The 15233-nt window shown below is 44.6% G+C and overlaps 2 protein-coding genes across 6 annotated transcripts in view; one reads left to right on the top strand and one right to left on the bottom strand.

Moving 5' to 3' along the window:
- IQCK (IQ motif containing K) overlaps nucleotides 1-9779 on the top strand; it is a 126313-nt gene extending 116534 nt beyond the window's left edge. For all 4 annotated transcript variants that reach the window (XM_040458904.1, XM_040458900.1, XM_040458905.1 and 1 more), the window contains one exon: nucleotides 9582-9779. In XM_040458904.1, the coding sequence (XP_040314838.1) occupies nucleotides 9582-9584 (3 nt within the window). In that variant the 3' untranslated portion in view covers nucleotides 9585-9779. The remainder of the gene's footprint in view (nucleotides 1-9581) is intronic.
- Nucleotides 1-15233, bottom strand: part of GPRC5B (G protein-coupled receptor class C group 5 member B) — a 52578-nt gene that overhangs the window by 19432 nt on the left and 17913 nt on the right. Inside the window, exons 3-4 of one of the 2 annotated variants that reach the window (XM_040458897.1) lie at nucleotides 14963-15075; nucleotides 10392-13596 (exon numbers count right to left, since the gene is read on the bottom strand). The exons of the other annotated variant lie outside the window; for it this stretch is intronic. Of the exons in view, the coding sequence (XP_040314831.1) occupies nucleotides 13552-13596; nucleotides 14963-15075 (158 nt within the window). The 3' untranslated portion in view covers nucleotides 10392-13551. Of the gene's footprint in view, nucleotides 1-10391; nucleotides 13597-14962; nucleotides 15076-15233 lie in introns of those variants that run through there. 2 annotated transcript variants of the gene reach the window in all.

Here is a 15233-nt window from a genome sequence, read left to right as displayed (position 1 = left end):
GGAAGATTCAGCCAGATTGTTGAGGGTAATAGTGGTTTGCTTTTTCACTGATGCGTAGTATTCTTTCATATGAATATGATTACAATTTCTATATCCATTTGCCTTACTGATGAACACTTGGGTTGTGTCCAGTTTTGGGCTATTATGAAAAATGCCGCTTTTATGAACATCCCTGTATGTGTTTTCTGGCTTTAAATATTCACTTCAGTTGGCAGACTGTCCAGGAGTGGAGTTGATGGGTCCGGGAGTATATATAATATTTAATTTTAGAGGATACTGCCAAATCATTTTCTAAAGTGGTTGCACCATTTTCCCATTCACACTCATGAAACAGGAGTGTTCCACTTCCTTGCATCCTTGCTAACACTTGGTATGGTGAATCTCTTTCATTTTAACCATGCTGGTGACTGTGCATTAGCTCTCTCATCATGCCTTTAATTTCCGTGATGACTAATGATGTTGCACACTTTTTAATGTAATTATCAGCCATTGGGACACACCACTGCGTTCCTAAACTCAGTTATACTCTTGGGATATCTGATAGCTCAATTTGCCAGAATGAGGCTTAAAGAATGAACGAGCACACATTGTTCTGAGAGAGGTTGCAGAGGCTCTCCTATGACTGAAACAACAGAGTTTCTGAACATCTACACTGGCTTCTGCTTACTTTCAAGTTCTTAACTCTCTTTGATAGCAAGCTTGCAAGAGAAATACCTTGCAGATGAGTGAGATGGTATGAATTTAAAAAAAAAATTTTTTTTACATTTTATTTATTTTTGATAGACACAGAGAGACAGAGCACAAGTGGGGGAGGGGCAGAGAGAGAGGGAGACAGAATCCGAAGCAGGCTCCAGGCTCTGAGCTGTCAGCACAGAGCCCGACGAGGGGCTCGAACTCACAAACTGCGAGATCATGACCTGAGCCGAAGTTGGACACTCAACTGACTGAGCCACCCAGGAGCCCCTTATGAATTTTTTTAAATGCTAAGTGAACTCTCTAGCAGCATTTTAGCTTATATTTCTACAGTCCACGTAAGGGAAAAGAAGTCACATTAGTTGAGTACCCACTACATACGTGTCAATCCTTGCACCCGGCACTTTAAATGCATTATATCCTTTATTTTTTTAATTTTTAAAAAATATTTTATTTTTAAGTAATCTCTATACCCAATGTGGGGCTTGAACTCATAACCCTGAGATCAAGAGTCACACTGACTGAGCCGGCCAGGTGCCCGTACATTAATAAGGACTTTGTGAGGTTGAGATGATTATACTTTCAGTTCAAATGAGCAAATTAGGCTGGAGGTGGAGGTTACCCAGCTCTTAAATGGCAGAGCCAGGATTTGAAGACTGGGTCTGCTTGACTTCAAAGTCTACTCTTCTACATTCAAGCAAACTGAAGGGGAAGCATTATTTTTCTAGCATTTCTCCAGTCAGAAACTTCCTAGTGCCCATTTCATTAATATTTTTGGAATGGTCACCTCTATGAGGGCAACTTCACCTTCAGGTGGATCTCTCAGGGTCTCCCAGTGCCGGGTCTAGCCATACTGGGGAGGGTTGCAACTCCCGGACTCCTGCAGCTAACTTCCTGTTGGCCATTTGACCCCAATTTTTTCCTTCCTACCTTTCCCAATCTTTTAGCTCTGATTGCACTAATATTATATAGGCATTCATTCTCTTGATAGTCCTTCTTATTCTTCTGTCTCTTTTTTTTTTTCAATGTTTATTTATTTTTGAGAGAGAGAGAGACAGAGTGCGAGCAGGATAGGGGCAAACAGAGAGGAAGACACAGAATCCAAAGCAGGCTCCAGGCTCTGAGCTGTCAGCACAGAGCCCGACGCAAGGCTCGAACTCACAAACCATGAAATCATGACCTGAGCTGAAGTCAGAAGCCTAACTGACTGAGCCACCCGGGCGCCCCTGTCTGGTATATTTTCTTATAATTCTTCTAGAAAGAAAGTTTTTCCCAATTGGATAGCAATACATGTGTATTGTAGACATTTGGGAAAACAAAAATTCACCCATTTCCTCTTAATCATTTTACGTGTAGTTGTTTTTTGTTTTTAAACATAGTCAAGATGCTGGGCCATAACTTAGTTGCGGTAATGGACATGATTGGATTTTGTAAAAGGCAGTCACATTTAAGGATGTACTGTGGAAGGCCTCAATCAGGAATAGATGTAAAACAAGAGTCATTTGTTCTTCCAAAATACTTTTTTACAGAAAGATAGGAGGGGAAAAAAGGGGCAGAGATGGTGAATGAAAGAACCTGGTTTCCACCTTACCTTTACAAACATCATCGTGGTCGACTTCCAGCACCAACAGACAGAGCTTTAGTGTTCCCCTTGGAGACATTGTTAGCTTTTGGTATTGAGCAATTTCAAATTTGCCTCATCAAAATTTATAGCAAATGTGCCCCACTGTATTTTCCCCTTGAGGTTTCTACCTGTTCCTTCAAACATTGCAAAAGCATCACATTTTTAATGGTTTTGTATGTCTTACCAAGTTTATAAATTATCAGATACCAGGGAGCCTGGGTGGCTCAGTTTTTTATTTTTTATTTATTTTTTATTTTTTTTATTTTTTAAAATTTACATCCAAATTAGTTAGCATATAGTGCAACAGTGATTTCAGGAGTAGATTCCTTAGTGACCCTTACCCACTTAGCCCACACCCCCTCCCATAACCCTCAGTTTGTTCTCCATATTTATGAGTCTCTTCTGTTTTGTCCCCCTCCCTGTTTTTATATTATTTTTGTTTCCCTTCCCTTATGTTCATCTGTTTTGTCTCGTAAAGTCCTCATATGAGTGAAATCATATGATTTTTGTCTTTCTCTGACTAATTTCACTTAGCATAATTCCCTCCAGTTCCATCCACATAGTTGCAAATGGCAAGATTTCATTCTTTTTGATTGCCGAGTAATACTCTGTTGTATATATATACCACATCTTCTTTATCCATTCATCCATCAGTGGACATTTGGGCTCTTTCCATACTTTGGCTATTGTTGATAGTGCTGCTGTAAACATGGGGGTGCATGTGTCCCTTGGAAACAGCACACCTGTATCCCATGGATAAATGCCTACTAGTGCAATTGCTGGGTTGTAGGGTAGTTCTATTTTTAGTTTTTTGAGGAACCTCCATACTGTTTTCCAGAGTGGCTGCACCAGCTTGCATTCCCAGAGCACACACCTCTTGATTTCAGCTCAGGTCATGATCTCATGGTACGATCGAGCCTTGCATCTGCACTGACAGTAGGGAGCCTGCTTAGGATTCTCTCTCTCTCCCTCTCTCTCTCTGCCCCTCCCCTGCTCTCTCTGTCTCTAAAAATAAATAAATAAAACTTAAAAAGAAATCAGATACTGAATCATTCCCCGATTGTTGGGCCTTTAGATTGTTCCCAAACCGTTCTTGTGGTAAATGATGTGGTAGTGAACACCATTGTCTGCATACTTCGTTCTGGTATCTTTGAGTACAGAAATCTTCATCTCCCACGAGAGACCATGACCCTGCAGAGGTTAAGAGCATGAATGTAGGAGCCAGACAGCCATGGTGTGACCACGGACAAGCTATAACCTGTGTGCACCCCTATCTCCTTGCCTGTCAGACTGGGCAAAATCACAACATTCACCTCCCCATCGCTTCCTGTGTGTGAAGGGCCCAGTCTGTGCCACAGAAGTGTTTGCTTTTATTATTTACCTGGAATCCTAGAAACTGGGTGCTCATTGGATAACAAATTAAACTTTAAGATTTCTTAAGTATATTGGTGACTTGAGATTGTGAACCAGCCTCCTCTTTGTAACTCAACATGCAGTACTGTTTTGAGTCCATAACTGTATGATGGATGAACATATCATTGAAGCAACTTCTCTCTGCAGTGTGTGCACATCTCTTGGTTCTTACAAGCTCCTGTTTATTTTTCTGTTTCCCCCTCTTGACCGTGAGCTCCTTGAGATCAAAGAGCATGCCCTGAAAATAATAACAGGTAGTACTCACTGGGTGCCTAACTCTAGATCAGACTCAGTGCTCAGCACTCTGCAGGCCTTGTCTTGTTTGCTCCTCCCAGCACCGTCTCACACCTGGGCCCCCAGGAGACAGGCACCGCGTGCTGGCTGAGTGATGCAGTGCTCTTTCCCAAACTTGTCACATCAAAAGGATCACTCAAGGCACAGAGATGGAGGATGCTGATTCCCAGGCCTGGCTCTTGGAGATCTGATTCTAAAGGTCTGGAGTAGCCCGGGGACCTGCCCCAGATGATCCTTTATGCTGAGGCCACATCCCAACTACCCCGTGGTCCCGAATTTCCTACGTCTCGAGCCTTGGGCAGCTTCTCCCAACTGTCTGGAGTTCTCAGCCTTGTCACTAAATGGAACAAGAAAGAAGGATGGTGACCAAGAGGAGGAAACCATAAGCAACTCTCATTAGTATGCAGGGCCTTTCTTGTCACACTGCCTTTAATTGAAGCTGAAGGGCTGGCGCATCTCTCTGGGATTTTCCACTCTCTAGCCCTTCCGGAGCTGGCTGCACACCAGCCTGCTAAGGGGGACAAGGACGGTGCAGGGGTGTGGAGGCATCTGTCCATTGGTGTTGGAGGCCAACCATGATGATGTCTCTAAAACTAAAATGGAAGCCAGGTCCCTTTATTTAGTCATCACTACCTGCTTTTCCCCTGGGGCTCCTCCCTGCCTCCCTCCTTTTACCTACCTGTGGTCCCACCTGTGCAAGGCTCTGTCCTGCCAAGACGAGGAGGAAAACCACTAAGGGGGAGACTTCAATCTGTTTCTTAATTTTTAGCAAAGTAATCCTTGTACATTGTTCCCACGGTTAAAAAGATATACAGTAGTCCCCCCCACCTTATCCGTGGCTTTGGGCATCCACTGGAGCTCTTGGAACGTGTTCCCCAAGGACACGGCGGGGGGACTGCTGTACAGGATGAACAGAAGGACAGAATGAGCATCATCTTTGTGGCACCCTCTGCTATGGCAATAACTTTGAACTCTGGGCTGTTTCTCTGGACGGTTATGATTTTAGATATGATAGATATGGTTTTTGACATTATCTACTGATTTTCTGCTACGACAGATGGGGGTTAGCTCACTTACACCCCATCTGTACCCTCCCCAAACAGTTAAGTTGTTCTTTTCTGTTCCTTTACAAGTTGACTTTGTAATTTCAAGTAATATACTACCATCTTTATTTCTTTTTACTTGTTTTTGGGTATACATACAATACAATGGGGGGTATACAAACAATAGTGACTTTAGAGTACATATATACCTATGAAGCAGACACTCATGTAAGTACCATCCCAGTTAAGAAAATAGAATACTGTCAACACCTTTAAAGCTCCTCCCCACCCAGTGAAGCCGCTCACCCTAACTTTTATGCTCATTGTTCCCTTGCCTTTCTTCTTTTTTTTTTTTAACTTCTCTTGCTTTTTTTTTTTAATATATGAAATTTATTGTCAAATTGGTTTCCATACAACACCCAGTGCTCATCCCAAAAGGTGCCCTCCTCAATACCCATCACCCACCCTCCCCTTCCTCCCACCCCCCATCAACCCTCAGTTTGTTCTCAGTTTTCCCTTGCCTTTCTTTAGAGTTCTTCTGATCTTTATAGGCACTCCTCAGCATTTAGATTTGCTGTAAATAGAATCACACTACATGTATCACACTGTGCCTTATACCCTTCCTTCAACATCGATAAGCTATTCCAAGCCGACAGGTGTAGCCGTGGTTTATTCATGTTCATTGCCATAAACTCACCATTCACGTAGACCACTGTTTATTTATCCAGTCAGCTGTTGATGGACATTTGGGTTGTTTGCAGCTTTCTGCTATCATGAACATCTTTATTCAGTCACTCAGAACATGTGTGCAAGGGTTTCTCCAGGCAGTGGATCTAGGAGCAGAATCCCTGCATTGCAGGGAACGTGCATACTCAGTTTTACTTGATAATGCCACTTTTCTGATGTGGTTGCACTAATGGACAGTCCCCACCTCCAGAGACTCTGACCTGATTGGCTAAGGCAGGGCTGGGCATTGACAATATTCAAAGCTCCCCAGATGGTTCCATCATGAGGCTCCATGTCCACCTTTGTTTCCAGTCCATCAACTCTAGAAAGTATTTTTTTGATTCTTCAGTTTGGAGGAGTGGTCCTAGCATCCCTTTCTGCTCTCTACTCTGAAGATTTTTGTGTAATAATCTGAAAGAGCTAACACGGCTTTTTCCCAGGCAAAGTCAAAGTGTGGGCTGGCTAAGAGAGGTTGTCAAGGCATGGACAGGAATTCGTTAAGATACTGGGACAAAAGTAGGGGCAGCTGGGTGGCTCATTTGGTTGAGTGTCTGCCTTCAGCCCAGGTCATGATCTCCCAGTTCTTGCGTTCAAGCCCTGCGTCAGGCTTGCTGCTATCAGCACAGAGCCTGCTTCGAATCCCCTGTCTCTTTCCCTGTCTGCCCCTCTCCTGCTCATTTTCTTTCTAAAAAAAAAAAAAAAAAACAACTTGAAAAAGAAGAAAAGATACTGCTGGGGCACCTGGGTGTCCCAGTTGGTTAAGTATCCAACTCTTGATGAAACTCACAGTTTGTGAGTTCGAGGCCCACATCAGGCTCTGTGTTTACAGTGCAGACCCTGCTTGGGGTTCTCTCTCTCCCTTTGCCTCTCTCTCTCTCTCTCAAAATAAATAAATAAACTTTAAAAAAAAGATACTGGGACAAAAGTGAGCAGATGAATTCTAACTTCAGGCAGGTCTGAGAAACTACAGAAAATCCAAGGGCTGGGAATTCTTCACAGAAGCCAATCCTTCCTTCTCTGTGTGGCTATTAGTAGCCTCTAGCATCTGTCAGTTATAGGCTAGAGAAGTCATTTAACCTGCTTAAATTTTGAGACAAAGAGGGGAATTCTTGATTCTTCTAAACTGCTGTCAGGATCTTTATGGTCATGTTTTTTTAAAGGCATTCCAACCGCAGTTTGGGTTTCTCAACCCTGGCGAACAGTAGCAACATATGGGAACTTTGAATAAATACTGGTGCCTCAGACCAACTACATCAGAATGTCTGGGGTGAGACCCAGGCACTCTCAGGCTTCTGAAGGGGCCCAGGAATGATTCTTAGACATAGTCAGGGTAGAGAACCACCAACAGTGGTTCAAACTTTAACTTGTATCCATCAGCATCACCTGGGAGCTTGTTAAAAACCTAGATTGCTGGGCTCCACTGTTTCTGATTCTATAGGTCTGGGGTTGAGCTGTTGGCTTGTATTTCTAACAGGTTGCCAGTGTTGCAAATGTTGCTAGTCCCCCCCCAATCACACCTAGAGTACCATCTTGCTCCTGAGGTTTCCCTGTATACCTACTTGTAGAGACTTAGATCAGCCATGTACTGTGCCTGGTCAGGCTGGTAGCTTAAAATCAACTATGGAAATCAGCAAATACTACAAGTCAGGACTCTGCCATCCCCACTCAGTTGCTAAACATTCACATCCGGATCACATCATGGATCAGCAGGATACTGGGAGAGCACCTTCAGGGGTGTAGAGCATCCTTGGCTATGCAGGATCATTGTCATCAGTAGGGTCTAGATGCACATGGGGTGTTCATGGTGGTTACCCGTAGATCTTCCATATATATAGAACAAAAAAGATGTACACATTGAAAACATTTCTTTGAATTTTCCAGTGACCACAGGTTCCAAGTATTAAAAATACTTTTTCTGGTTCGAGTTATTAATACGATCATTAATAGTTCACAAAGCCAAATAAATACATTATAATTCTTGGTAGTTATTAAGCATAGAAAGGAGACTCCGTTGGACAAATTGCCTCCTTGTTTGACACCTGGGGATTTTGTACACACTAGGCAATGCCAGGACGGGGAGAGGTAGGAGAGGGGGTTGGTATACATCCCACAACTGCAAGTCCACGGTGGGAAGCTGCAGATTTAGAGGTTGACTTTCTTTGAATAAACCATGACCAAGTACCCTTAGAAAGTCTTTGTGTAGCTCCAGTTTGAAGACTGCTGGGCTAGCCTGGGCTGATGAAAGCGTTCGCCCCACTTCCAACAGGAAGTAACTGCGTTGCACGTGATGGTGTCCACACCTCACTCCATGCGTGGGCCTGGCTGGATCAAAACATCCGCCTTACGTGGTAACAAGCCCCAACACCCTTTCTGCTAGGACACTGCTCTCCACGTGTAACCAGAGCCCACGACCTTGTTCAGAAGAACTTTCAGGCACTAATGTCCAGGACAAGCACTTGGACATTTAGAAGCAAAGACTTATTAAAAATGAGAGTGTCGGGGCGCCTGGGTGGCGCAGTCGGTTAAGCGTCCGACTTCAGCCAGGTCATGATCTCGCGGTCCGTGAGTTCGAGCCCGGCGTCGGGCTCTGGGCTGATAGCCTGGAGCCTGTTTCTGATTCTGTGTCTCCCTCTCTCTCTCTGCCCCTCCCCCGTTCATGCTCTGTCTCTCTCTGTCCCAAAAATAAATAAACATTGAAAAAAAAATAAAAAAAAAAATGAGAGGGTCTTTCTGAAAGGATTCCATCTCCTTCCCCACCCCACCCCCCCCAACCCCCAGGGGACTGAGTTTCCCTATTTTTCCAGGGGAGGGGCTTGTACCTACTGGGACAAGTAGTGCCATCCTGTGTTCTGTGAACTTTCCTGTTTGGCCAATGCAGGAAATCCCCCATATCACATTCTTTTCCAGACCGTGAAAAGATTCTTTTCTGACCTTGTATTCACCCCAGTGTAATCCTGAGTTTTTAATTTTGGGCGAGTGGGGGGAGCAAGGTGAGTGGTGACAGATTGGGCTGAGTCAAGAGCCTGGAATCTGTCATCATCTTCAGTAAAACTTCCTTTCTTCAGTTCCCCTGACCTGCAAAGCACCCTTTTGACCTTCTGCTGAACTAAATTAAGAATGGCTGTGATGGACTTTGAAGGTATTACACTAAGTGAAGTAAGTCAGGTAGAGAACGACAAATACTGTATCATCTCATTTATATGTGGAATCTAAAAAAGCCCAACCAAACAACCAAACAAACAAAAAACAAACCAAACTCACAGGAAAAGAGATCAGACTTGTGGTTACCAGGGACAATACAAACCTCCAGTTACAGGATAAATCAGAACTAGGGATGTAACGCACACATGATGACTATAGCTAACACTGCTGTGTCATTGAGTAGATCCCAAGAATTCTATCACAAGAGGGTTTTTTTCTGCTTTTCTTTTTATTGTACCTATAGAAGATCAATGTTAGCTGAACCTATTGTGGTAACCATTTCACAATCTACGTAAGTCAAACCATCGTGCTGTATGCCTTCAACTGATACAGTAGTGCATGTCAGTTCTTTTTCATTAAAACTGGGGGAAGAAAGAATGGCTATCAACATTGCATGGTTTTGAAACTTCAGGTTCTGTCCGTGGAGCACAATGGCCCTGCGTCCTTCCCGTGGCACCAGAACCATAGCAGGTGCTCATTGGGCTTTGGTGTCATTGACTCTACACATCAAAATTTGCTGTTTTCAAAATGACAAGTCTGTCTAGATATGCAAATCGATCCTGACTTTCTCTTTCATTTCTTTGCAGTGAAATGCAAAATGGAGAAAGAGGAGGAGGCCTGAGCTAAGACTCTACCACCTTATTTAGCCACTGGTGGGATCTTTTCCCTTCGGAGCTTCAGTGACCCTCTGTGAGGAAAATGTACGCATTATGCTTCCTCTCTGTTAACTTTCTTAATGACTACATTTGGTACATGTGAATACAGAATCTTTTCTGCAGAAGATAGCATTTGTGCCACACATGTTTTAGTGCGTATCGTTTATCCTAAGACAGTACTGATCTTAACTTTCTGCAGTATCTCCAAATTTTATTCTTGTATCCATATTATTTCTTCAGTGTTTCAGGTGTATTCTTCTGCACCAGCCACCACTAAAATGTACAACAAACTCTGGCTTCCAAGAGATGTTGACATGCTTTAGTTACCAGTTTCCCACTCTGGGCTGCCTTTGCAAAAATCACTATTTAAATTTAAGTCCCAAACCTCTGCAGTGGGTTTTAAGTTGATCTGGTTTTAAGTTACTCATTTCATAAAAAAGACATACTGCCTGCGATCATTTCCAAAGGAGACTGACTCTTAACTCTGACTGTAGATCCAACAAGGTGAGACACTTAAACCCAAACAACAGTAACAAAGGAGGTTTGTTGTCAAGTCCCCAGAATATTATAGAAAAGTTCCTCATTTGATGGGTAAGCTAACTTATTACCCTCATTTGTTCTGGGGCTTGCTGTTATCCAGGATTCCCCCATTCACAATGCCACAGAGTTAGCCTCCAGGCAGATCCGAAAGAAAGCCTAGTAGTTCTTTCTACCGAGTGTTTTGACAAGCTACCACACATCTTTAAGTAAATAGTAATGCCTTTATTTTTGTGTTAAGAACAGCATTTTGAAAATAAAACCTATCTGCCCATGCTTTACAACCTTTAAATTTGTAATATTTATATACAGTCATTTATGGTACACATTGATTGTCTTGAAATTTCTTTAACGATTTTTTTTAATAAGTATGCAACAGTCAGCCAGGGGAGGATAAAGGTACATTATAAAACACACATTAATACATTTAATAAATATATATTATCTATCAAAAATGAGCCTTAGCTCTTTATCAATTAATAAAAAGCACCTGCTGAGAACTCCTGTAAGCTGGTATAATCATTGCATCATTGGATTATAAAAGCCACAACGCTCCCTTTCAGTTTGGGGTTTAACTCAGCATTGGCCAACCTAGATCACCCCGAGTTTACACTTGTTCAGTGGGCCCTGACACAATCTGTACTCAAAGCACTGGATCCCCAGAACTTCCCAGTTTGTCAGTTCTCTGAGCTGATTCCCTCACTCCCCACCCTCCATATCCAGTGGAGAAATCCAGGATAGAATGACCATTTTCTATTAAAAGGGGGGACGAGAGTGGCTATTATAGTCCCAAAGTGATTTTAATAACCGGACACAGAAAGATTTGTGCTTACAATTAGGTATTTTGATCACAGATGCTGTCCTTCCAGGTTATGTTCCCTCAACAAGTGTTGTTTACATAAATAGATCTTAAACAGAGGTGCTATTTGATTTCGTATTTAAACTTTGCTCCATGGGGGCAGCTAATGGCCACAGTCTCTTGGCGAAGAGGTCTCTTTGTACCCTTCAGGTGGAGTCATTAGAAAAATACCCATTCTCTGCTCTCTGCCCTCACTCCCCCCCCCCGCTGCCCCATTGAGAGGGCATCCAGCCCACTCTCAACCTTAAAGCCAAAATAAGACAAAACCCAGAAGCACGATAACATATCATAGATTTAAAAAGAAAGGGGGGGAGAAAGGTCTCATCAAGTGAGGTTTCCTGTGGCTCGAAGCTGGTTCCATTTTTATGTTGGTGAAACATTACTTTCCCTTTATAGCCATTTATACCATGCTCACCTTCTATGCCCGGACCAAGAACTGAGAGGGGAAACGCTCAGGTGAATTGCTCCCTTCTGCAAGGGAGGGGGGGCTCTTGCAGACGGAATCACTGATGGGATCAGAGAGCTCCAAAGGACTCCAGAGAGCGGGGGTAAGCAACCATTTCCTGGCACGAGAATGTGTAATGCTGTCGCTTTTCACTGGACTGGACCGAGGTGTTTGGAGATTTCTGTATTCTCAGAATCCTGGGACTGCATGCAACTGCCCCCATCCCCACCCCAGGTCCTAGTTTCTTTCCCTCCCTCCCCTCCCCAGTACTCCAGGTTTCCAGTCCACCAATGATGCTCCTCTGAGAGAGGACTGGAATCTGATTCTCTAGAAGCAAGCACATGCTGTGGGCCGGGGTGGGGCTGTTTCCCAAAGGTCAGGTACAGGTGGCATTCTGCTGCCATGCTTTTTCTTCCCCATGCATGGCAACTCAAGGAAGTACGCTGGCTGGAAGGAAAACTCGAAGTTGACCGCATAGGGACCGCCAAATTGGCCTTGTTTACCCCGCTGCTCTGCAAGGTTGCAGGGGGGGAGGGGGACTGTGACGAGGACGGGACACAGCAGAGACTAGGGCCTTGAGAAAAATCAGGTTTATTAAAACAGCTCAGACATATTGGCTTATGAAGAGGTCAGTTCCCCCCCCCCCCCCACCAAACACTAACCTTTTTCATTTTCTTTATAAAGGTTAAAGGCTTATGGGTTGTTTTATAGAAAAAGCAACAGAGTCATTAGCGTAGATGCCAAAGGGCTCACCCTCACTTATACATTTCATGCCATCAGGTTAAAATTCTTTGCTTCGAATCACTGCTAGTGATTATGCTGGCCAAACAGTGCAGAGAACATGGGGCTTTTTAATGGCCGAGATGTTCGAAATGCCAAATAACAAAGGAATGACTTGCTTAGGACGGATGGAAACCATGACAGAAACAATGGGCTTTGAAGAGAATCATTTTCATGGAACTTACAGAAAAACAAGTCAAAAATGCCCCACAAACCCTCCAAGACAGCAAGAGCCCCTCAAGTGCTCCACCCCCCCCCCCCCCGGAACTTGCACTCCATCAACGTATGAGATCGGAGAACTCGCTGCGTGCTAGGCAGCAGCGTGTCCTCTCTCCCCGGGGAGGCCCTGCTACGCGACATCATTACAGAAAATCTGCTGTGGCACCTGCCTTCTGGCCTGCCAGGCCAGGGGGCTGGAAGCTGATGGTCCATCTAAGTTTTTGAAATGAACATGGGAATAAAAGCCTGGGAAAGGGCTCGGGCGGAGGGGGGAAAAGAAACTGCTGCCCCAAGCCGGAATACTGCTGTGACTCCACCAAGCAGGGAGGCGGGCTTGTTTTCCGGCCGTTAACCTGGAGCAGGAGGCCCACAGAGGGCACGGTGGTGGGTCACCACTTTCTAAATGTGATGGTCACTTCAATTCCCAGATAGCCTTCTCTGTATTGGCACATGCCAGGATCCCTCCACCACCACTGGTTGGAAAGCTCACCCCGTGATTCGGTTGGGACTCACCTTGGAATCACACCCACAACTCCTTAACTGCTCCTGACCCCCTGAAACGTGCAAACAGGCAAGCTGATGGAACAGTCCCCATTAGTCCTCTCAACGCAACAGTCATCTCCAAGAGGCCACCTGGGGTCTACTTGCTGGGGAGGGCAATGGTGTGGGGGACCTCCACAACCAACCCACACCAGCCTGGCCCACTGGCTGTGAATCTGGTTCTGTTCTACCCCCAGAGGATGAAACAGTCTGCCCAGCCACATTTTCGAGTGAGCCTAATACTATTTGCAATTAGCTTTGCTTTAGTTTGCAGGGATTGAGGTTGGTTTGGTATTACGTGTTTGTGTGTGTGTGTGGCAGGGGGCGAGAGGGCAGTCAGTGTTAGCTTTTCAGTTCAGCAGTGTTCACATTTACACGAAATCCCCTTGTGCAGGATTTCTAGATCTCCTGGCTGTGAGGCAGCCTTGTTTGGCTACTGTTACTGATTTCTCCCTCAAGAAAGACACAGCCAGGGAATAAAATCGGTAAGAGAGATTCTTATTCTCTGGAACTTAAGTCTTTCACCAGAGGTGTCTTCCAGTGTAACTTGGCGGAGCAGTTGGGATCTGGAAACAAGGATAACACAGCTAAGAACTCTGTGCTTTGCAAAGTCAACATCAAAAACCAATGTGTTAACAATGTGCCAAAGAGAAGTCCCCTTGCTTTCTCCTAATGGGCTGAGTAATTCCCAAGAAAAGCAGCAAGCACCGTGTGTTATATTGCGCTGTTCTTGGGAAGTCATGTCCTGTTTTCTATAATCACGCACCCCTAATGGATGTTTCCTTACCCAGAAACCCCCTTCACTTTCTAAGTCCGGGGTGTATTTATAGACACTGGTCTTGAAGAGACCAGGAGGGCTTAAGAGTGACTGATGGGGCCATTTTCTAACCATATTTATTAAAACACACAGGCCAAATGCTTTTGAGTCAGGCTTTTCTTGGCACCCAATAATAAAACAGCCCAGTGGATGGCAAGGGGTTTTCAGAAAGCAAATCTGTGAGTCTATTTGTCTTTGAGCCTGTTCCAAACCAGTGCAAACCAATGCCTCGCATACCATTCAAAAGGCCAGGAAAACCCGAATTCCCTCCAGAGATCAAAGACCATCCCTGACTTACGTTTAAAAAAAAAAAAAAAAAAAGGAAAAAAAAAAAGCTCAGTTTGAGTTATGGAATTGGCACATGATATAAAGAATGGAAGTCCAATTTACATGTGTAAACTGGTATGCATTGTTTCTGAAAGAAGCATGTAGCTATGTTTGGAAATTAAATGTGGGAATGACAGTGTGTCTTTGGATTGCTGGAGAAACAAAATGATGTAATTCTACGGAGGCAAGATGTAAACAATGACAATTCTGCTGAAGGTCTGTTTGGCATCAGATAGTAAAACCTATTTTTGTGCTCACAGGATAGAAATGATAATCACTCCAATTTCTGAAGACATCTTTTAAGGAGTAGAGGTGGGGGAATCCGGTGCCCAGCTGGGGCAGAGACAGGGGCCTGCAGCAGGCGGCGGGGGTGGGGGGGGGGGGGCTGGTTACACTAGGTTGGATGTCAGCAAAATCTGTCAGGGTTTCACAACTCTGGGCTTTTCCTAAAAGTCACCTCCCAGGGAGGGAGAGGTACCTTGTGCATAATGAAAGCCAGAGAATTCATTGGGTACAAGAGCCCCAAGAAACAGGGATGTTTTCAAATGAATCCACAGACTAAGTTAACTAAGTATAGGTGGGTCTTCCGTGCGTGGAGAAAGGGGATAGAGAGGCAAAGAACAATGGAAGCATTGCATGCATTCTAGCCGCAAGGGGCGTCCACTTGAGCCAGTGTTTTTGCAGGGCCCATAAGCAGCCCCCACAGAGCGGTGTGTCCCGGTGAAACTGCCCCCCAACACTGACTGCTCTTTAGGCTTCTGGCCCAAACATCACCTCTTGATACTTACGGTCCCTCCATTGAGCACAACGGCCATCTCAGTCGGCTGATATACATTGCTTCTAAACGGAGCGCTGGGTCTGTTTCCCAAGCTGCCATTGCGAAATCCCGCTGTTCGGAGAGCTGAGGGGAGGCGGGAAGCCGCAACACAACACCAAAAAAAAAAAAAAAAAAAAAAAGAAGAAAGGAAAAAAAAAAAACCCCCCCAATTTTTTTTTCTTCCCCTGCATCAACCCCGGCGCCCCCACCCCCAGAGGGGGGGGGGGGGGGGGGGGGGGGGG

The sequence above is a fragment of the Herpailurus yagouaroundi genome, unplaced genomic scaffold (genome assembly GCF_014898765.1).
Source record: "Herpailurus yagouaroundi ecotype Mexico unplaced genomic scaffold, PumYag 222, whole genome shotgun sequence".
Taxonomy (NCBI): domain Eukaryota; kingdom Metazoa; phylum Chordata; class Mammalia; order Carnivora; family Felidae; genus Herpailurus; species Herpailurus yagouaroundi.
This window is presented reverse-complemented; position numbering and strand designations above follow the sequence as displayed.